The sequence below is a fragment of the Prionailurus viverrinus genome, chromosome C2 (assembly GCF_022837055.1).
Source record: "Prionailurus viverrinus isolate Anna chromosome C2, UM_Priviv_1.0, whole genome shotgun sequence".
NCBI classification, from domain to species: Eukaryota; Metazoa; Chordata; class Mammalia; order Carnivora; family Felidae; genus Prionailurus; species Prionailurus viverrinus.
This window is the reverse complement of record NC_062569.1, coordinates 104,399,043-104,421,033: the sequence shown is the minus strand read 5'-3', so window position 1 is coordinate 104,421,033 and position 21,991 is coordinate 104,399,043. Positions and strand designations below refer to the sequence as shown.

At 38.0% G+C, this 21,991-nt stretch overlaps 1 protein-coding gene and 1 long non-coding RNA gene across 2 annotated transcripts in view; one reads left to right on the top strand and one right to left on the bottom strand.

Moving 5' to 3' along the window:
- The first annotated feature begins 6,648 nt into the window (after positions 1-6,648).
- On the top strand, positions 6,649-9,682 carry LOC125175183 (uncharacterized). The gene is made up of 3 exons (XR_007155684.1): positions 6,649-7,936; positions 8,036-8,097; positions 8,972-9,682. It is a non-coding gene; the product is annotated as an uncharacterized LOC125175183 (long non-coding RNA).
- Positions 9,683-10,319: 637 nt separating this feature from the next.
- MYH15 (myosin heavy chain 15) overlaps positions 10,320-21,991 on the bottom strand; it is a 146,365-nt gene continuing 134,693 nt past the window's right edge. Inside the window, exons 40-42 of the mRNA XM_047875153.1 lie at positions 14,296-14,391; positions 13,260-13,394; positions 10,320-11,216 (exon numbers count right to left, since the gene is read on the bottom strand). Of these exons, the coding sequence (XP_047731109.1) occupies positions 11,202-11,216; positions 13,260-13,394; positions 14,296-14,391 (246 nt within the window). The 3' untranslated portion in view covers positions 10,320-11,201. The remainder of the gene's footprint in view (positions 11,217-13,259; positions 13,395-14,295; positions 14,392-21,991) is intronic.

Below are 21,991 nucleotides of genomic sequence, written 5' to 3'. Positions count from 1 at the left end.
ACACCCACCTCTGAAAGCAATATGGAAGAAACTGAGTCTTCGGGTTTTTATATAAATAGTATGATAAATATTACAGGATCAAATTTATCTTATGAATGTGCTACTGAAAACTCATTGCCGAAACAAACATGGACTGGGGATTGACAATGAAAGGTAGGCTCCATGGGGCTTTCTGTGTGCATGTGCTATGTCCGAGGCTGGGAGGGAATTAGGATTGATTTACAGGGAAAGAAGAGAGCACAAAAGAAAGAAAATGTATCTGCACCAGTTAGAGGACCAAAACAACAGTCCCAGGTCTGATATATACTGGCTTTGTTATCTTAAGCAACCATTTTTAGCTCTAAGCACTAGCTCCACATTGGTAAGACAGAAGTAATTCTACCTGTTAGGTGTTTGTGTTGAAGGAAAACATTTTTAAAATGGAAAGTAGCAAATATACTCATGAATATTATATTTCTCTATGATTTGTCCTCTAAATAGGATTTCCTACCTGCATTGCACTTCAAAAGATGAGAGGATACTTGCCTATTAAGTTACAATCTGTGATGTTTGCCATTCTTTCCACTAAACAAAAATTAATTAGTATTGCCTCTGTTTATTCTCTTTACATAGTATTATCCTATTAAGCTTTATCAACAGCACTATCATAGCGTGAACAGTTCTTGATACTCTTTCCTCTTATTTATTTGAAAAAATCTAAATTTTGACCAATCTCTAAATCTACTATAATCTACTCTAATAACCTACTATTTAAGAGAAAGAGAAATTAATTTGATATTTCTTATCCAATCTAAGGAAAAATGTTTTATATTTTAGAAGCAAAGCAAAATTTCTTTAGTAAATCTCCATTATATGGAGAAGGTAGAGGTTAGCTGCTCTCCTTTTTGGGCTTCTTTCCTGAGTCTCGTATTCTCCAAGTGCTTGCCAAGAAGACCCTCAATTATGAGTGATTCACCAACTTTACATAATTTCAGCATTGAAGGCAGGGACACCCAGTATTCACTTTTCCAGGCAGTAATGGGAATATGGAAAAGTGTTGAAAATGTTGATGTTAAATTGTAAATACTTTCTATGGAAAATTGTATTTTCTCACATTTATTCAGAATTGAGTATGCAGAAGCATCTACAGTTTCTTAAGCTCAGTGCTATTTCCTCTTGTTGAGGATTTTTTTATCTGCCAAGTTTGTTGCTCTCAGACTGTGAACTTAAGAATGGGGGCTTCTGGGTGGCTCAGTCGGTTAAGCATCTGACTTCGGCTCAGGTCATGATCTCACAGTTTGTGGGTTTGAGCCCCGCATCAGGCTCTGTACTGAATGCTTGCTCAGAGCCTGGAGCCTGCTTCAGATTCTGTGTCCCCTCTCTCTGCCCCTCCCTGCTAGCACTCTGTCTTACTCTCTCAAAAATAAATAAATGTAATTTAAAAAAATTTAAAAAAAAAGAATGTGGACTCTTACTCATTTCTGGATCCACAGCATTTAGTAAAAACATGTAAAAATTAAACTAGGAAGACAGCATAGCAAAGGGAGCAATTAATTCTGTTTACTATGATTGGATATAAATGGCATTGGATTGGATATAAATGGCGTTGTTAGAGAATATATGCTTAAGGAGTTTGCATAGGGCAGAAGTTTAAAAGAAAATTAGGAATTTCCAGAGGACATAGGCATTCCAGGTTAAAAACCACAAAAGCACAAAGGAGGAAATATTGCCTGAATTTGTAAAAGTATAAGTGGTTGAGGGTAAAGCTAAAGTAGCAATAGATAAGCCTGGAGAGGGAGGCAAAAATCAGATGAAAGGCCTTGGTCTCGCTAAGTAGCTTGACCAGGGTCCCGGAGGAAGGAAGTGTGGAGCCAAAGAAGGATTTGAGGCATCAGAGACCCAGATTTGCATTTTAGATGGCTCACTTTGGCATCAGTCTCTTGCAGGTGGAGTGTGAAGTAAGTCTAGAGCCTAGGGAGAGAATTCATGGTAATCCACAGAGGTCAGCTACCAAACTGCAGAATAGGAAGGACAAGATGCAGCTAGATTGGAGGGGCAAGCCAAGCACACCTAACATAGTCTCTGCTCTAACAGAGCTCAGTCCAGTGGGGGCTTACCTCCACATAGCTGGAAATATACTATTAATGTGCAGGAAAAGGGACTTTGTGCAGAAAGAGCAATTAAGAAGTGGTTGAGACCACACAAGTAACAGAGACTACTAGGGAGTAGATAGTGACAAGAGGGGAGTTCTGGGGAATACCAGCATTTTAGGTGTCAACAGAAGAACATTGAGTTTGAAAGGCTGGTGGCAACATTCTTGAGCGCTCACTATAGGGCTATAGGAGTTTGGAAACAAGGAGTGAAACCTCGCTAGCTGGCCCAGGTTTAGGTCTCCTCAAAAGTCTAAACTTAACCTTGGGAAGTGTTAAAATGATGGTAACACAGCTTTTCTTCCAAGAAATGCATTTCCAAAGATATTTATCAAAGCATTTCCAAGTGTAACTTAGAAAATTCATTTGAAAATTGTATTTTCATTGATGTTTCCTTTTCTATCCTGTTATTAGATGACCTTCATAAAATGCAGGGTGAAAATGTTGCACTCTCATGTAAACTTGTGAACAGTATTTTTTTTTTTTTTACTGAACCAAGATTTTTTTTTTTATTTAAAAAAAATTTTTTTAACATTTATTTATTTTTGAGACATAGAGGGACAGAGCATGAACAGGGGAGGGTCAGAGAGAGAGAGGGAGACACAGAATCTGAAACAGGCTCCAGGTTCTGAGCTGTCAGCACAGAGCCCGATGCAGGGCTTGAACTCACGAACCGTGAGATCATGACCTGAGCCGAAGTCGGACGCTTAACCGACTGAGCCACCCAGGCGCCCCTGAACCAAGATTTCATAGTCACTTGGTCCAAAGTGGAAAAGGAGATCTCCTCCATCCTGGCTCACTTTCTGAGCTCCTCACAAGATAACAACTATCAGTGAACCCTGACTTTCATGGAACAAAGACCTAAAAAAACAAAGTGACTTCTCTTTGACTTTGAAGGATCTTAGTCTTTCAGACAGTGAGGAATACCTAGGCAATATTTCTTCAAGCAAATATAGCTTACTCACCATCCAAATGCTGCATGTTGTAGGTAAGTTACAAGTAGGGTTGGGTAACAGATTTTGGCTATAGCAATAGAGATTGTGAATATCAAACAGGGAAATTAGGTTGGCATTTAAAGAATAATTTTGATAAGTATTCTTGAAAATGTTATCTATAGGGATACTTCTGGCCAAGATACTTATTTAAAACTCACAAAGTCCTGCATTGAAAAAAATTTTTTTTTTCTCCCAGAAGATTCCTCTTCATGGTTTCAGGGCTTCAGAAATGTAGAGGGAATTTACATGATTTGGTGAGTCTGTGGTCTTAACATCCTCAATTTCTGCTTACTACTGTGCTTAACCTGTGCTTTAGGGCCTGGAATTTGGGGAGTTGAGGCTTCAGGCACAGTAAGAAGTTAGAACTGGGGCTCTGGTAGATGCAGGGGAAGCATGATCTGTGAACCTGGTGGAAACAGTCACCAAGGGACGTTGGAAGCAGTAAGTGATGCCCAATTCAGCTTATTTTTTTTTTTTACCTCTACTGATAGTTAACTGCCAAAAATATTTATGGAGAGTGGACTAGAGATATTTTAGAGTCATGGCATATGCACCCATGAAGTTGACTTTCTAAGTGTATTGGTTGATCCCCTTACCCTTAAGCTATCAACGTGATGTCGTAGGAAACCATGGCAGCTCTGTATTATGTATTAAAGATACTTGAGTCAGTTGAATATTTGTTTTAAAAACATTTATATCATTCTAGTTGTGAAAATTAGGAGGAATAACAGATTTGGAGATAAGAACACAGAGTTGTCCTTAGGTCAAGTAGCCTTCAAACAGAAGCTTCTAGACACTGAGGGACAATACTCCCTTTGTGCAGAGCTGTCATTTTGAGAATGCTGAAAAGTGGAGTGCATTTGAAGCTCCTATTTTTCTCCAAAATAAGAATGTTAGTTTTATGTAAAATACAGTTAAGATTTCATTCTGTTTTTAAAATGTTGCCTCATTTTGGAGTGTGGGGGAAAAAACAGGAAGATATGGTCTGAAGACCACGTATGACCCATCTTTCTAATCAGAGGTCTAATCTTTAGTTTACACAAAGCAAAGCATCAGGACCATTCCATCTCTGACAAAAGAAGCTTTTCAGAGCCTCTCATTCCCACCCAGGAAGAGGTGTGTAATGGGAGCCACCCCCACAGGGCAAACACCACTCATATCCTCAACATCACTCTTTCAAGGCAACTTGGTTTTCTGTTCTCAATTGCAATTTTCTACTTGTTATCTTGCCCAGGAGATGCTGCAACATTTGAAAAGGAAGCCCAGATTTGGGGGCAGAGGGGTTATGGATCTACTCCATAAAAGTTGCATGGAATTGAATGGAATTTAATAATTCTTGCTAAATTTTGTGGAATCACTATGTGATGGTAGGCAAATTTCTTTACAGATGGGAGAAGCGAGGGTCATGAGTAAAGTAAGGAAATTCTATACCTTGCAAGACTTTCTTCAGGAGGAAAAGTGTGCATATGGAAACGCTTTTGAAAGTCAACATTTCTACTTAATTGCTCACCCTCTATATGGGTATAGAATTTCAGAATGACACAAATATATAGAGAGATTAATGTTTTAGTGATTGCAGGACATTACTTTATTAATAAAGAGTATGTTCATAAAAATAGCCATCTGTTATATAGAGCTATTCATTTTAAAGAATAGCTATAAACATTTTTTTCCACCTTGAATTGGCCTATGTGCTCTAATGCTTGCCCCCACTCTGTGGCAGAACATAGATCACAAGATTAGCAGGTAACTTAAGGTCTCCAAGTTTCTGCCTTCTGGGTCCTACTTCTTTTAATACTAATTACAATTATAGTTCCAACAACGATGCTGAAAAAACTCTGGCTACTCCAATGATTCTGAGGGGCATCAAGCACTCTCTTGGTCACCTCTCACTCAAGACCATGGCTCCCACACCACTCTGCTCATCACCTCTGTACTTACCCCTGTTCCTCTATGCCCCTGTCTTCTCCAAGCCAAGGGTGAACTCTGCCCTCCCTTCATCCTCCAAGGAGAATGCTGGGCTGAGGTTAGTCTGTAGTCATAATTATCCCTTTGTTAATTCTCTTCACAATATAAAAAATAGAAACTCACAGTGCATAATAGACTCACTGCTTTTTAAGTTTGCAGACTTTTTCTCCTCTGACACCCACTCCCTACTAAGCCCCAAATTGGTTAATATTCCTGCTTATGCAGGTTTCCCACAGTAAAGCCATTGAGACTGTGAGGTATTTATGCTCATGAATGCAGAAATAACTAGTTTTTAAAATAGTAAATGTTTCCTTTGGTAATTTTTCTTCCAGTTTATAGACTTTTTGTTTTATTTAGAACAGAGTCAAAAAGGAATTACCTGGATAATTATCCTGTCTCGGGTGCCTTTGGTTTTGCATGTTCCTTATTAAGTCAATAAGTTGCATCCATTTCAGTGGAGATAGGTGTCTCATGGGGAATTTGGGCTTTGTTCCCTGGGTGTTGAGTAGAGGTGTATCAAGCAGCTAACCCCACACAGCTGCTGGGCTTGTAAACAGACTTGAATCTTCTGGATATTCATTTGCAAAATTTATCAGCAACCTTTCTAAATGCTCCCACATTTCCATCTAACTATCCTACTTTTTTAGTTTATCCTGAGTTAAATGGTCAACAATATAACAAGCTATATACACGCACATGCATTGTAGCACACTGAAAAAATTTAAATCTGGCACTAATACACAAAATGATCAAATTTATCTTGCATTGAAAAATAGCTGGAATGAGGGGCGCCTGGGTGGCGCAGTCGGTTAAGCGTCCGACTTCAGCCAGGTCACGATCTCGCGGTCTGTGAGTTCGAGCCCCGCGTCGGGCTCTGGGCTGATGGCTCAGAGCCTGGAGCCTGTTTCCGATCCTGTGTCTCCCTCTCTCTCTGCCCCTTCCCCGTTCATGCTCTGTCTCTCTCTGTCCCAAAAATAAATAAACGTTGAAAAAAAAAAATTTAAAAAAAAAAAAAAAAAGAAAAATAGCTGGAATGAAATAAACCCAGACTTTAAAATGGATGCCTTTGGAGAGAGTTTGCCCCCTCTGTCTGGACTTGCTTTAGTCCTTGTACTGTTTTCTTTTTCCTTGAGCTTTGTCTATGGTGCTACTTCTTTGTTCTTTATAGGCCATTTTATTTTAATCCTTGTTAAATTTGTAAAAAAAACTTTTTCTAGATTTTCTGGGACAAACCTTTGTTACTTACAGTACTTTAATTACTTATGGTAATTTAAAATTATACATTAAGATGCCATGGTCACAGGACTTCTTAGAAGACTTTGCTCTTATTGACAGAATTAGATCCAGGAAAAATTTAGATGTAGTTATTTCCACATTTTATAGACCAGGAAACTGGAATCCAAGTAGTTAGGGACAAGAAACAGTTTCATGTACACCACTTACGATGACACAGCTAACTAGTGGCAGAGGTAGGTCTAGGCTCCAAGTAGCTCTCTTACTCCATAACCTTTCTGAGAAGACCGAGTGTCCTGGGAGGCTGAGATATAGCTCATGTCCCTTCCTCTGGTTGATAATTGCCTTTTGCCCCTAATGAAGTTAGGGGATTTGGTCATAGCAGACACCATTATTGAAGGTAAGGTTTTTAAGGGTGATACTGAGCAAGAGTTTCACCAAATCTACACCTTTGATTGTACTAATCCGCAGACTAGTCCTGCTTATTTGTTCCTCCTGTCCCTCAGCTGGCCGGAAGTAAACAAAATCAGAAATTCTGGGCAAGTCTAGTTTGTCCCCCAGAAGCAACCTCTGACCTGATACAATGACGGTTGTGACTAAATTAGGGTTCAAATTATAGAACAGAGGGACACTACATACTGCTCAAGAATGACATTTTATTTTCTATTTTGGAAATGTGCAAAAGTCAAGTCCCAACAGAAAACACCTGGCATACCCAAAATTGTACAAAGGGGAACACAAAAGATAGTACATTTCCCCAGAACTGGGAGCAGCTGATTTGATAGCAAATATAAGCTTGAAGGGACAAGGAGAGGGTGCAGTTCCCAAAACCCAGAAGCAGAGAGTCATGTAAAATCTGATGCCTTATAGGGAGAATGACTTTTAGTTGAAGGACACAGACCAAGAAGACCTTACAAGGAAAGAGCTGGAAGAATAAATACGTGCATTTGCCCTTTCCTCTCTCTGGTCTCCACCTCAACTGGAGGCCAGAGGGAAGACTTTAGAAGGAACCTACTCAGGTAAGCATCCCAGGGCAGAGACAGGAGGCTGGGTTCTGATTCTGGAGGAGCAGTCAGGAGATAAGAGCAAAAACAATGTCAGGGTATTGGCTACTTAAAAAAATAATGTTCTACAGTTCTGTAGTTAGGTAGGCTGAAAATATATTTCAAGCTGTTGCACTAATGGCCCCTAAACCTTGGTTGTAGTTTCATAGGACCATGGTTCATGTTTTTCTTCTTTAAATTCCCTTTTCTAGTACTGTTTTAAAATGTCCTTCGTCTAGGATAAGTATAAATTATCCCAGATTTTAGCGAGGCACAAAAGGAAGGCCTTACAATGTTGTTGTATCCCTTTTCCTTTGCCATCGCTCTGGGTTTAACCATCATCTCTTTGGCTGTTATTTTCCATTGTTAACAGTTAGTAGGAATCAAGCCAACAATCCTAAAGAGCCAGGAATTCCTGGCCTGGTTGAACAGCCTTTATCCCTGCTTTGGAGCACTTGAATCGGCCATAAGAATTTATTGCTATTTGTAGATGAAGAAGTATTTCTACACTGAATGCATTTTTAATGCTGTTTGTTGGAAGAAAGATATGAAAAGGGGAGTGACTAAGGTGAGTGAATCTAATAACGTAATTGTACTGAGGTAGGAATAAGAAAGAAGCTGAGCATTTGCAAAGAGATTTTTTTTTAATTTCTCTTTTTTCCTGTAGAAAGGTATTCTGTCTCTACTGATGAGAGAGCCAACACTGCTAATGACACAGAAGAAAATAAGGTAAAATCTTTCCTTTATCAAACCTTATAGTATAAGAATGCTACTGTGAAAAAGTGATTGACATATCATCAGAGGGGAAAAAAGGGTGAGAGGGATCATAGGATAACTCAACAGGAAAAAAATAAAATTAGGACTTTTTCCAATGTCTATAATTAAACAGGCGCTACTTAAATAAGTGGCTGCTCTTCTCACTTCCTACTGTTATTTATAGAGATCTCCAATGGCACTATGCTTATGATGATGCACCAATGTATTTATTCTTCCAATGGAAGTATGGGACTGAATAGAAGCCGAAAGAAATACAAAGTAGAGAAAAGCAGATGACAGTTTCTGCCCAGATTCAGGTGGCTGGGAATCCATACTTTTCCAGCCACTTCTAGGCTCCTTGGGGACTGAATTTACTTACAAATTATAGTTTGATTGCAAATTCAGTTGTTTAAAGTGGAGTTTAAATTTTTTGCTGCTGCACACCTTTTAGGAGTCCATTAATCATAATATAAATGAGAGCAAAGAGTGAGGTAAACTCGCTTTTCTACTGGTTAAAAACTCAGGAACTAATCTAGGAGGGAGATTGAAATTGAGACTTCATAACTACTTACAACTGTCTCATGGATCCCTCATTACAGATGCAAACAATAGCTCTAGAGCTCCCCTCTCCCAACAATCAAGACAAAACAGTACCATCAATAAATGCTCAAGATAAAAATGGTTATTCTGACATGAACAATGGCCACATAAAGTCCCATTTTTCTTGGTTCTAGGCCCTTTCAAAACACCCAGACAGTATAGGAAATGAAGCAGAACTGTGGTAACACATGACGAGCATCCTTAATATCCAGTGACTTCACTTATTCTTTCTTTACTGCAATTCCAGATATGGCTCATCATGGCCCAGTAATTCTACCATTGGAAAGACTTTCCAACTACCATTGGAAAGACTGGCAAGACTTGTCTTTGACAAGATTACATTTACTTTTCAAGTCCTAACCATCACTCACTGACTCCCTACCTGCATCAAGATTATGAATGCCTGGATGCCAAGGATTCCAATTCAAACTTAGAACTTTCTCATTCATTGACATCCCTGCTGCAATCAGCCACAGTGAGACTCCCATCAAGATCTTGGAAGAAATTATCACTAAGTGTTGATTCAAAATCTGATCAACTAATGATCTGATCAACATAGAAGCAGAAATTACCTTAGTGAAAAGGTGAAAAACCAGGGCAATTGATATGCTAAGGTACTGTACTCCAGTTTTCTATGAATAGTTAATATCAGTTTAACCAACTAAATTTAGTATGATGAGTCTTAGGGACTCCAAAGTCTAAAAATGTCAGTATCTTCAAGATTGCCTAGAGCAAAGGGCCCTATCAACTCAAGAATTGACATCTCTGAGGCTGGGTTATACCTTCCAACACCAGGTTTGCATAGCTGAGTGACATTAGCTATGAAGATAATTTGATTCACTCTTCTGGCTCAGTTGTCATATTGTTAATCAGCCTTATAATAAATTTATATTTCCACATAAATTTTTATACAAAGACAGAATGGATAGCGCAGTTGACTTGATCGCTTCCTTTTAATTTTAATCAGTTTATAAGAAAGAAAAAAATCTAATCAGGATTTTTGTTACTTAATCAAGTTTTGACCCTATAGTTTAAAGGAGAAAATCAACCTTGAATTGTATGTTAATGCTACCTGGTCCAATTTTCTCTAAGTGTTTGCTCCAATGTTATGACAGGTACTCATCATAAACTATAAAGTATTGACATCATTATAAACAAAAACTTTGTCAGTAGAAAATGCTCAGAACTACTATCCTCTCCTTACAGTGATGAGGAGGGACAAATTGAAAGACTAAAGTCAACAAATTCAGGGTGGCAGACAACAATGAACTTGGGTCCTTCAATGCTGGTGAGCCTCTAAATTAATCTTGGAGCCACCTGTATGAGTCAGGGTTGGGTCAGAGAGGCACACTGCTGAGAATGCTAGAATAAAGATTTATTATATAGAATCAACCTTACACAAGTCTGGGCATTTGTAAAGAAGTCCATGTCATGCTGTCCTCTCCGCATCTGGGGATGTACCTTAGGTAGCTGTAGGTCAGCTGTGCTAGTGGTCAGCAAGGAGAGCTGGTTGTGGAGTGACGATGAACTGAAATCCATAAGAAGAAACTGGAATTCATGCCTCTCAGGGCCTCCAAAGGCAATGACAAGGGTGACCTGCAAGAGAAGCTGGTGCCCAGTACCATGGAGCCACACACACACCTAGCTAGGACTCTGAAGCTGAAGGAGGGAGTTTCAGTGCCAGCTCACTCTTTTGGCCTGGGGTAGTATTTGCCAGCTATCACAGTGCCTGGGGCCATACCATGAGCTTAACAGCATAAAATGAACAGCTGCATCTCTACCGCTCCCTCTCAAATGTGGTGAAAATTTCTCTTGTGACCAACTCCAGTCCAGAACAAACAGAGAAAGGAAATCCAGGAAATGTACCTCTCGCTTAGCTACATTGGCACAATACAAAGCCAGCATTCCCCCTAACACTAAACTGATCATCTTATATGAGAAGCTGTTTCAGTGTTGAAAAATGCACAGGCATGTAGTCCACCCAGGTATAGATTAGGAGGATTCTTATCTACAAGTTCTAAGTACCTGTGACTATATGTAAATTACAGTGTTAAGAGAAAAGTTGATCAACTCCCACCATTAGTGGCTAAAAATATACTTATTGTTGGAGGAGTCCAGCAAAACTCATTAACTTCAGTAATAACAATTTACTAACATACCCTAGGCCTCATTGTCCATGTCTTCCATAAATATTTTGCATTAAAAGGCAATAGGTATTTTTTTAACTTGAGAATTTAAAAGACTCTTTTATCTTTTATGTAAAATGTTTACTTGTATTTGAGGACCAAAAAAATCCCCATTAACCTGGGAAGCAAGGATACTCTATTACATTTTCTAATCACCTTGTTTAAACTGCTTTTCACACCACATAAACATGCTTTTTTAATGCTTGTTTCAAATGCAACTTAAGTTTTCAGCAATCAAATGGTACCATCCTTGGACTTGTCCAACTTCTGTTTTTCATAAGCAAGGACTGCTTATTCTTCATGAGCCTGAAAAACAATATGAGTGTGTTCTGTGAATTCCTGTGACTTTCATCAGTGGCACACACACCCAGAACCAAGCCCAGTCCCTTCCAGAGTAAGCAGACCTCAGCCAACTCCTCATTAGCTTCAAAGGGATACGGGGAATTGAGGCAATTATGTGCATTACACAAAGCAGACACAGGTAATTCATCTGAAGGACGTGCTTGGGTACTCTCAATTTTCTGCCTGCCAAGCCTTGCCAGTGAAGGCAGCGCCCTCTACAAAAGAAAAGGAAAGGCTGTGGCCATATTACCACTGGCTCCATAGCTGGGACACACAATTCTATCAGAAAACGTTTTCACTTGGTTTATGACAGTTGAGAGATTTTCAGGCTTTCCTTCTATAAATGGGAAACAATTAGTCATTGCACTGCCAAGGATGGTTTTCCTATTCATCTTGGGCCTCTCAGAAGCAATTTCTGCTTCACTCATTTTATTCTTTGTTGGAAACAACTGTGACAAAGTCGAATACATTACATGTTTTGCAGCCCTTTTGACCTCCTACAGCTGAGTGCAAATGTAGCCTGTGTGAGGCATTTCCCCAAACAAAACTATTATGTGCAGTTGAGGGGCAGGCATATTGGTTTATATGCACCCAAAACCAATGCCATGACCCTCTCAAATTGTGGCCAGAGTTCAAACCACTCAAGTGGACCTTTGCACATAGGACTTATCCCTAAGACAACTATTCAAGCATCAATAAGAAATTTCTGGAGTGTGCCAATGACCCATGCTTCTCATATTTAGATCTAAACCTATTCAGTACAACCAACTTTTAGATTCTCCTTCAAAAGAGATTATTTTGACCTCCTTCCAGGTAGTATTTATTATGGACAACCCTATTTACTTATCCTGCAGAGTTATTAGTAATTCATTTATAAGAAGACCAGGCAGGTACCAAATTTTTAAAAATGAAATGGTGGCTCTCTGTGCTAGAGACTGCTAAGTGTTTTATAGGCATTCCATAAAGGACAGCTAATGTCTTATCTAATGTTCTTTAGTTCATTTCTCCTAAAGCTAGACCTTATTTAAACACCCTGTGTTCCTGGAAAATCTAATAAGAAAGCTGAGCTTCCTATGGTCTCAATGTTAGTATAACCCCAAAATTCATATGTTGAAATCTCAATCCCCATAGTGACGATGTTAGGAGGTGGGGCTTTAAGTATGAGGGTGGAGTTCTCATGAATGGAATCAGTGCCTTATAAAAAAAAATCCCCAGAGAGCTCCCCCCCACACCCCCCACTCTTTCACTATGTGAGGACACATTGAGAAAAGGGCTATGAGGAAGTGGCCCTCACCAGATATTGAATCTGCCAGCACCATGATCCTGGACTTCCCAGCATAAAGAACTGTGAGAAATGTTGTTTATAAGCCACCCAGGTTCTGGCATTCTGTTATAGTAACCTGAACACACCTGGACAAGCCCACTGTTCAATGGTCTTTGTCATGCTGCTACTTTGCTGGTAAAGTTAGGGTAGTGCCCGTACCATGGGATCAGAATAGTAGTGTCATAACTCACAGATATGGAAATATCCTTTCTCCTTGCTTTAGGACAGAACCAAGAGTAAAGCTAGAAAAGACAAGTGCATTTATTCTCCACTGCCTCAACTTTAAACCTCACCCCCCAGGTCTCCATACTGATTCAGTATAAAGTCATGTACTTGTCTACCTAGAAAGACTTCTCTTGGAGTTTCAAGCATATCCATCTTTCAAACTTTTTAAATTATCTTTGTTCTCTGGACTTCTGACTGTTCTATAAAAGTGAATCTAGGACCTGGAATTCAGAGTCTACAAGTTCACCTGGAATTAAGAATTTGAGAAGTATAAATACAATGTGCATTCCACCCAAATGCTTAGCACTTCACATTACCTGGACAAGGAGAATTTAGTAAATAGGGAAGACTTTAAAGGGAAGGGGATGCGAAACAAAGAGATTTCTTGTTCTACTCGTTGTATGACATGAACCCTAAACACGCACACTTTAAGAATTAGAGTTGAATATCTGACATACCTTTTTTGTAAACTCTTTTGCTTTCAACTTGAGTTTATTGACTTGAGATTCTGCTATCTCTGCCCTTTCCTTAGCTTCGTTCAACTCGTGTTGCTGCTTCTTATACTTGGAAAAATATTGATTGGCTTGTGCTTCCTATAAAAATAAAAAAAATGAAAAAAATATCCCTGTGCTTACATAGTCATTTTCTCTGCTTTGACATGAGAAAGTTGAAAAATGTGTGAAAGGAATATAAACTTCTGAGTGTTGAATGGAATATATTTTGGTATGATATATAAGGATTCAGACTTTCTAGCAGGCATGATATCCATTTTTATAAGCATTGTTTTCTAGAAATTTAGGACCTGCTCAGCACGTTCCACTAATTGGATGTAGTATGGTTTTCACGGGCATCTTATGTGTTAGAAAAACCACAATTGTTTTGCAAACAGCTAAACATCCTAGTTTACCTCTGAGTGAAGGGGGCTTATCTTTAAAATTATATGTCAACAAGTAATCATTACATATAGCAGTTTTAGGCAAAATTATTGAAATAATTCAAAACCCCTGAAGAGGTATTATTAGATATATATTATTATATATAAGCCAATATATACATTACTTATGAATTACATTCTATGTAGCTATGAGTTGGCAACCAGCGTTGGCAAGTACATTTCAAATGATGACAGTTTTGGCCAGAGTTATGTCGAGGCTGTGAAACAACTCACCCAAAGATTTTTAGGGTGAGGAAGGCCCCAGGGTGACTGGCCAAAAATTTGCCATCCCTATACGACATCATGTTTTTACTTGACTCATTTTTTTGCAATGCACATATCTGAGCGTAACCACAAGTTTGATGGTGAAAGCTCTGGCTCCCCGAAGGAAAAAGTAACAATTTTTTGAGCATGGGTGATAATTCTAGTCTGAGAAAAACTAGAAAATGAACAGACTTTAAGCTGAGCTGGTCCTCTCTGACAAAGTGCTTACCTATCTCCATAAATCAAAAACAATGGCTGGGAAATCCATGAGGCTGTAATGGCCGCCAGGTACTTACTGCTGCCTCCATTTGCTGCTTGTAACTTTGTACTTTTAGCTGAAGTTTATCCATCAGAGTCTGCATCCTACTCAGATTTTTCTTGTCATCCTCTGCCTGAAATGCATAGATAGGTATATGAAAGTGATTTGAATGATCCAGCAGTCTGCATTGGGAGTAGCCTCATGTGAGAAAATAAAAGGAAATTTATTATTTTAATTTTGGAGAGGGAGAGGGAGAGAGGGAGACAGAGAATCTGAAGCAGACTGCACTGTCAGCACAGAGCCTGACATGGGGCTCAAACCCACAGACTATGAGATCGTGACCTGAGCCCAAGTCAGGCACTCAACTGACTGAGCTACCCATGTGTCTTGGTTAGGAACTTTACTAAATAACTTGAGTTGTGATTTGAGAAATGGGTCTTACTTTACTTATTGTAAGTTCTGAGAAATTAGCAATGACAGTCACTTCTCCTAACAGTCCTCCCATCCTAACCAAGCTACACCAGCCTGTAGTTTCTCAGTAGGAATGAAGTACCATTATAACAGAAGCTGTGTGTACAAAACTAGAAACCAATCCTCTCCTGCCACTAATCAAACCAACTCTTCCCCCTTGAACTTTCTAATTGACTCTTGGTTTTGGATAATGGAATTATAGAAAGGTAAGTCTTCTGGAATTGTGGTGTGGGCATCAGCAGAGAGTGAGGAAAATTCTATGAACTGTGGGGACCTTGGTGTGTACATTCTCACTGCTTCCATTGCAATCCAGGCTTGGGATGGACAAAAGAAATCTAGTAGGATAGTGTTTCTTAGCTGTGCTCCACAGAGCCCTGGGTGTTCTGAGGAAATAGGAGAGGAGAGGCACACAGGTAGGAAAGTCTCTGCATATCCCCTACTTTCTCATGCCCTTTTAAGTAGAGTATCTCCACTTTGGAGCTGTTGAACTTTCCAAAAGAAGACCATCTCAGTTGGCTTGTGGTTGAGATACTGATTTTTTTTTAAGTTTTTTTTTTATTGTGAGAGAGACAGAGACAGTGTAAATGGGGGAGGGCAGAGAAAGAGGGAGGGAGAGAATCCCTAGCTGCCAGCACAGAGCCCAATGTGGGGCTTGAACTCATGAAACTAGGGGATCATAACCTGAGCCAAAATCAAGAGTCAGAAACTTAACCAACTGAGCCACCCAGGTGCCCCAAGATACTGATTTATCAAGGTCTGCCTCCTGCTACTCAAATGATTTTCCTGTTTTCATATTACTTGTTTCATCAAATGTCAACTCCTTTGGTGACTTTAATAGTCTTTCTACTGCCCTTCCACTGCCTTCCACAAACTTCCTCCACTCCAATTAAACTCATCTCCTATTACCTCATAGTTCTCTTATTCCCTCCTCTGTAAGTTTAGTCAATATCTCCCCTTGGACACAGTACTGAGGAAAGAGATAGAAATGTCAAGTCTTTCCACAAAAGAGGACTATTTGCTTATCTTAGTACCTGCAGCCTAAGGAAGGCTTCTAATTTAACACACAAGGGGCTGACTGCAATGCTCTCCAGAGATATGAAAGGCTGGTAGGCATCATATTCACACTTGCCCTCTGCCTCACTCCAGGTTGCTATCTCTCAGAAAGGAGGCTTGTGCATGTTTAGTGCCCTGGTTTGTGGATGCTCGCCAGAAAATACCCCATGAAGGCATGACTCTGGTGGCCAGTGGTACTTATGTTCATGGGTCCCATAGGGCTGCAACAAATAGTGCTTAGCCCGCTGACCCCTCCCCTGCCATGTCACAATACAGAAGCAGAATACTGAGATGCCATCTTTCTGTCAAAGAGACTAATTCATATATCTTAGTAGCTGTCACTAAGAAGCTGGCTTCTAATTTAACATACATCAAGGGGCTGACTGCAATACTCAGAGACTGGGCAGGCTATCTTCCCCACTCCAGTTTGCCAGTACTTCCAAGAAAGGAGCTTGTACACAGGTCTGGTGTCCTGGATTTTGTAGCTGCTGCCCAGAGGACACATCCCTTGATAGCTGGGCTCTCGTGACCAGCAGGGCTTGTGTTCGCAGGTCCAATGGTATGGCACAAAGAAACAGTTGTTAAATGGCTATCACCCCAAGGCTCAGCAGAAATAAAACAGAAATGGCCATCTCCCAGTCTTCGCCTAGAAGAGGTATATATGCATATTTTAAAAGCTCCTACCTGAGGATCCAGATTCCAATCAGCCTGCATCTAGGTACTGAGATCTGCCCCTTTTGGATACCAATAGGCTAGGACACCCTAAACTATTGGGAGCCACTATGAACAAAGAAGAGAGCTTGGACAATGACAACGGTTTTAGAAACAACCAAGAGCTAGAGCATTGTTGAACAATAAGGATCATGTCCTATATGAGACCACTCATTCAAGACTGGGAGAGGTAGCTGTTTTACCTAATGCATAGAAATCAATGCAGAAAATCAAAGAAAATGAAGAAACAGAGGAATGGGCTTCAAACAGAAGAGCAAAATAAAATCTCAGAAAAAGAGGTAAGTGATTTACCTGATAAAGAGTTCAAAACAATGGTCATAAAGATGCTCACCAAGCTCAGGAGAACAATGCATGAATGAAGTGAAAATTTCAACAAAGAGAAAATATAAGAAAGTACCAAACAGAATCACAGTAATGAAAAATAAGTGGACGGGGGTGCCTGGGTGGCTCAGTCGGTTAGGCGTCCAACTTCGGCTCAGGTCATGATCTCATGGTTCGTGGGTTTGAGCCCTGCATCAGACTCTGTGCTGACAGCTCAAAGCCTGGAGCCTGCTTCAGATTCTGTGTCTCCCTCTCTCTCTGCCCCTCCCTGGCTCACACTCTGTCTCTCTCTCTCTCAAAAATAAAATAAACATTAAAAAAAATTAGAAAAAAAAAGAAAAAGAAGTGGACTGAAAAGTACAACAGAGAGTTCAACACCAAACGAGATGAAGCAGAAGAAAGGATAGTGAACTTGAAGACAGGGCAGTGGAATTCATCTCATCAGAGCAGCAAAAAGATAAAGAATGAAAGAGTGATGGCTTGAGAGACTTATAGAAGAACATCAAGCAGACCACCATTTGCACTCTAAGGGTCCTAGAAGGAGAATAAAGAGAGAAAGGGGCAAAAATTTGAAAAAATAATGGCTGAAAACTTCCCTAACCTGAGGAAAGAAAGAGACATCCAGATCCAGGAAGTTCAGAGACTTCAAATGAAATAAACCCAAAGAGACCCACACCAAAACACGTAATACTAAATTGTCAAAGACAAGGAGAGAATCTTAAAAGTAGCAAGAGAAAAACAACTTGTTAACCCCATAGGACTCTATAAACTTTCCAGGCCAGAAAGGAAAGGTACAATACATTCAAAGTATTGAAAGAAGAAAAAAAATAAAAACCTGCCAATTAAGAATACTCTACCTGGCAAAGATGTCCTTCAAAACTGAAAAAGAGATACACAGTGTTCCAGGCAAGCAAAAGCTAAAGGTGTTCAGACCATTAGACTGGCCTTATAAGAAACATTAAAGAAACTTCTATAAACTGAAATGAAAGGGCACTAATTAGTAACAGGAAAATGAATATACATATATATATATGTTGTGTATATATTTATATACATACATATATATACATATATATTTATATGTATAAACATATATGTATGTATATATGCTAATTTTTTTAATGTTTATTTTATATATATACATATATATTTATATGTATACACATATATATGTATATATATGTATGTATATATGCATACATATACATATACATGTATATGTTTATATGTATATATATGTATATTTTCAGAATAATATAATGTTTGGTGGTGGGTAAATCACATGTATCTAGTATGAAGGTTAAAAGATAAAAATAGTAAAAAATAACTTACAATATCTGTTAATGAATACACAGGATAAAAATATGTAAATTGTGACATCAACAAACATAAAATGTTGCCAGGGAGGACAGTAAAAATATAGAGCTTTAGAGTGCATCCCAATTGAAGTTTAAAATAGACTATCATAAATACAGTTTGCTTCATGTAAGCTTCATGGTAACCACAAAGCAGAAACCTATAGTACATACACAAAAGATAAACAGAAAAGAATCTAACCATATTACAGAAAATCACCAAATCAACAAGGAGCAAGAGAAGAAGAAACTAACAAAGGAATTACAAAACAGCGAGAAAACTAACAAAATGGCAATTACGTGCATACCTATCAATAATTACTTTAAATATAAGTGGACCAAATTTTCCAATCAAAAGACAGAGTGGTTGAATGGATACAGAAAGGAAACTCATCTAGCTGCTGCCTACAAGACACTTCAGACCTAAAGACACACAGACTAAAAGTTTTAAAGAATGCAACAAGATATTACATGCAAACATTAACCAAATGAAGGTGGGATACCTATACTTATATCAGACAAAATAGATGTTAAGACAAAGATCTCAATAAGAGGCAAAGGTCATTATATAATGATAAAAGGGTCAATATAACAAGAGGATATAGCAGTTGTGAATATCTATACACCAATATAGGAATATCTACATATATAAAGCAAATGTTAACAGACCTAAAGGGAGAAATAAACAGCAATACAATAAAAGCAGGGAACTTTAATACCCAATTTTTATTAATAGATAGATCAGACTGACAGAAAATCATTCAGGAAACATAATCCTTAAATAAAACATTAGACCAGATGGACTTAACAGACTGTATACATTCTGACCAAAAGGAACAAATACACATTATTCTCAAGCATGCATATAATATTCCTCAGGATAGATCATATGTTAGGCCACAAAACAAGTTTTAATAAATTTAAAAGGATTGAAGTCACATCAAGTATCTTTTCTGACCACAACTGTATGAAACTAGAAATTATAAGAAAAAAAACCTGGAAAATCCTCAAATGTAGGAAGATTAAACATCACTAAACAACCAATGAGTCAAAGAAGAAATCTAAAGAGAAATAAAAAAATACCTTGAGACAAATGAAAATGGAAATACAACATACCAAAACTTTTGAGATGCAGCAAAGGCAGTTCTGAGAAGGAAATTAATAGTAATAAATTTCTACATTAAGAAATGAATAAAGATCTCAAATAAACAATCGGACTTTAGGCCTTAAGAAGCTAGAAGAAAGAACAAATACCAAAGTTAGCAGAAGGAAGGAAATAACAAAGATCAGAATGAAGATAAATGAAAATAGACTAAAAAGACAATAGAAAAAAACCAATGAAACTAAGAGCTATTTTTTTTTAAAGATAAACAAAATTGATAAACGTTTAGCTGGACTCACCAAGAAAAAAAAGAGAAAGGATGCATACAAAAATAGAAATGAAAGAGGGGACATTACAACTGATACCACAGAAATACAAAGGATCATAGAAACCACTAAAAACAATTATATGCCCAAAAATTGAAGAAATGAGTAAATAAATTCAGTAAAGTTGCCAGATTCAAAGTTAATATACATAAATCTGTTGTTTTTCTAGACACTAGTAGTGAAGTATCAGAAAAAGAAATTAAGAAAACAATTCTAGTTACAAGTGCACCAAAAGAATAAAATAACTAAGAATAAACTCAACCAAGGAGGTAAAAGACCTATACTCTGAGCTATAAAATGTTGATGAAAGTAAATGAAAATAACACAAACAAATGGAAGGATATTCCATGCTCATGGATTGGAAGAATGAATATTGTTAAAATATCCATACTATAGGGGTGCCTGGGTGGCTCAGTTGGTTAAGAGTCCAACTTCGGCTCACATCATGATCTCATGGTTTGTGAGTTCGAGCCCTGCATTGGGCTCTGTCCTGACAGCTCAGAGACTGGAGCCTGCTTCAGATTCTGTGTCTTCCTCTCTCTCTGCCCCTCCCTGGCTTGTACTCTGTTTCTCTTTTCCTCTCCCCCTCTCCCTCTCTCTGTCTCTGTCTCTCATAAATAAACATCAAAAAAATTTTTAAATATCCATACTGCCCAGAGTAATCTACAGATTTATTCAATAATACTCCTTATTAAAACAACAATAGTATTTTTCACAGATCTAGAACAAATAATTCTAAAATTTGTAGAACCACAAAAGACACCAATTAGTCAAATCAATCTTGAGAAAGAATAAAGCTGGAGGTATAATACTCTCAGATTTCAAGATGTACTACAAAGCTATAATAATCAAAATAGCATGGTACTGGCATGAAAATAAACACATAGATCAAAAGAATAGACTAGGGAGCCCAATAATAAGCTTACATTTATATGGTCAGTTAGTCTATGACAAAAGCAACAAGAACATACAAGGAAGAAAGACAGTCTCTTCAGTAAATAGTGCTGGGAAATCTGGGCCACTACATGCAAAAGAATGAAACTGGACCACTTTCTTCTTAAAGCATACAAATAAATATACTCCAAATGTATTAAAGACTTAAATGTGAGACCTAAAACAATAAAACTCCTAGAAGAAAACATAGGAAATAGTCTCTTGAATGTTGCCTTAGCAACATATTTATGGATGTGTCTCCTTAGGCAAGGGAAACAAAAGCAAAAAGAAACTATTAGGATTATGCCAAACTAAAAGGCATTTGCACAGCAAAGGAAACCATCAACAAAACAAAAAGGCAACCTACTGAGTAGGAGAATATATTTGCAAGTGATATACCTGGTTAAAGGGTTAATATGCAAAATATATAAAGAACTTACATAACTCAATGCCCAAAAAATCCAAATAATCTGATGTACAATGGGCAGAGCACCTGAATACAATAATAATACAAATAATACAAATACTAATTTGCAAAGATATAGGCACCTCTATGTTTACCGCAGCATTATTTATAGAGCAAGAAATAGAAATAGCCTAAGTGTCCATCCATAGATGAATGGATAAAGAAGATATAGTATATGTATATAATGGAATATTACTCAGCCATAAAAATGATGCAGTCTTACCATTTGCAGCAACATGAATGGACCTAGAGGGTATAATGCTAAGTGAAATAAGAGAAAGACAAACACCATATGGTTTCACTTATAGGTGGAATCTAAAAAACAAAATGAACAAACTAACAAAAATAGCAAAAACAGAATCTTAAGTACAGAGAACTGTGGTTCTGAGTGTGTGTGTGTATGTGTGTGTGTGTGTGAAATGAACAAAAAGGGGTAAGGGGAATGGGAGGTACAGGCTTCCAGTTTTGCAATGAATAAGTCATGGGATGAAGACATATACAGATTATAGGTAATATAGTCAGTGGTATTGCAATGGCATGATATGGTGGCAGATGGTAGCTACACTTGTGGAGAACATAGCATTACATCTATAGTTGTCAAATCACTATGTTGTACACGTGAAATGAATATAACATCGTATGTCACTTATATTGCAACAAAAATATTTTAAATAAACAAAATTGATAAACTTTTGGCTAGACTCACCAAGAAAAGAGAGAGAAGACTCAAACAAATAAAATTAGAAATGAAAGAGGAGACATTACAAGTGATACCACAGAAATACAAAGAATCATGAGACTATTATAAACAATTATATGCCCCAAATTTGGATAACCTAAAAGAAATAGATAAATTCTTAGAACATACAACCTACCAAGACTGAATCACGAGTAAAAGGAAATTTGAGGATATCAAAAATACAAGAAACAACAGATGTTGTCAAGGATGTGGGAAAAAGGAAACCTCTTGCACT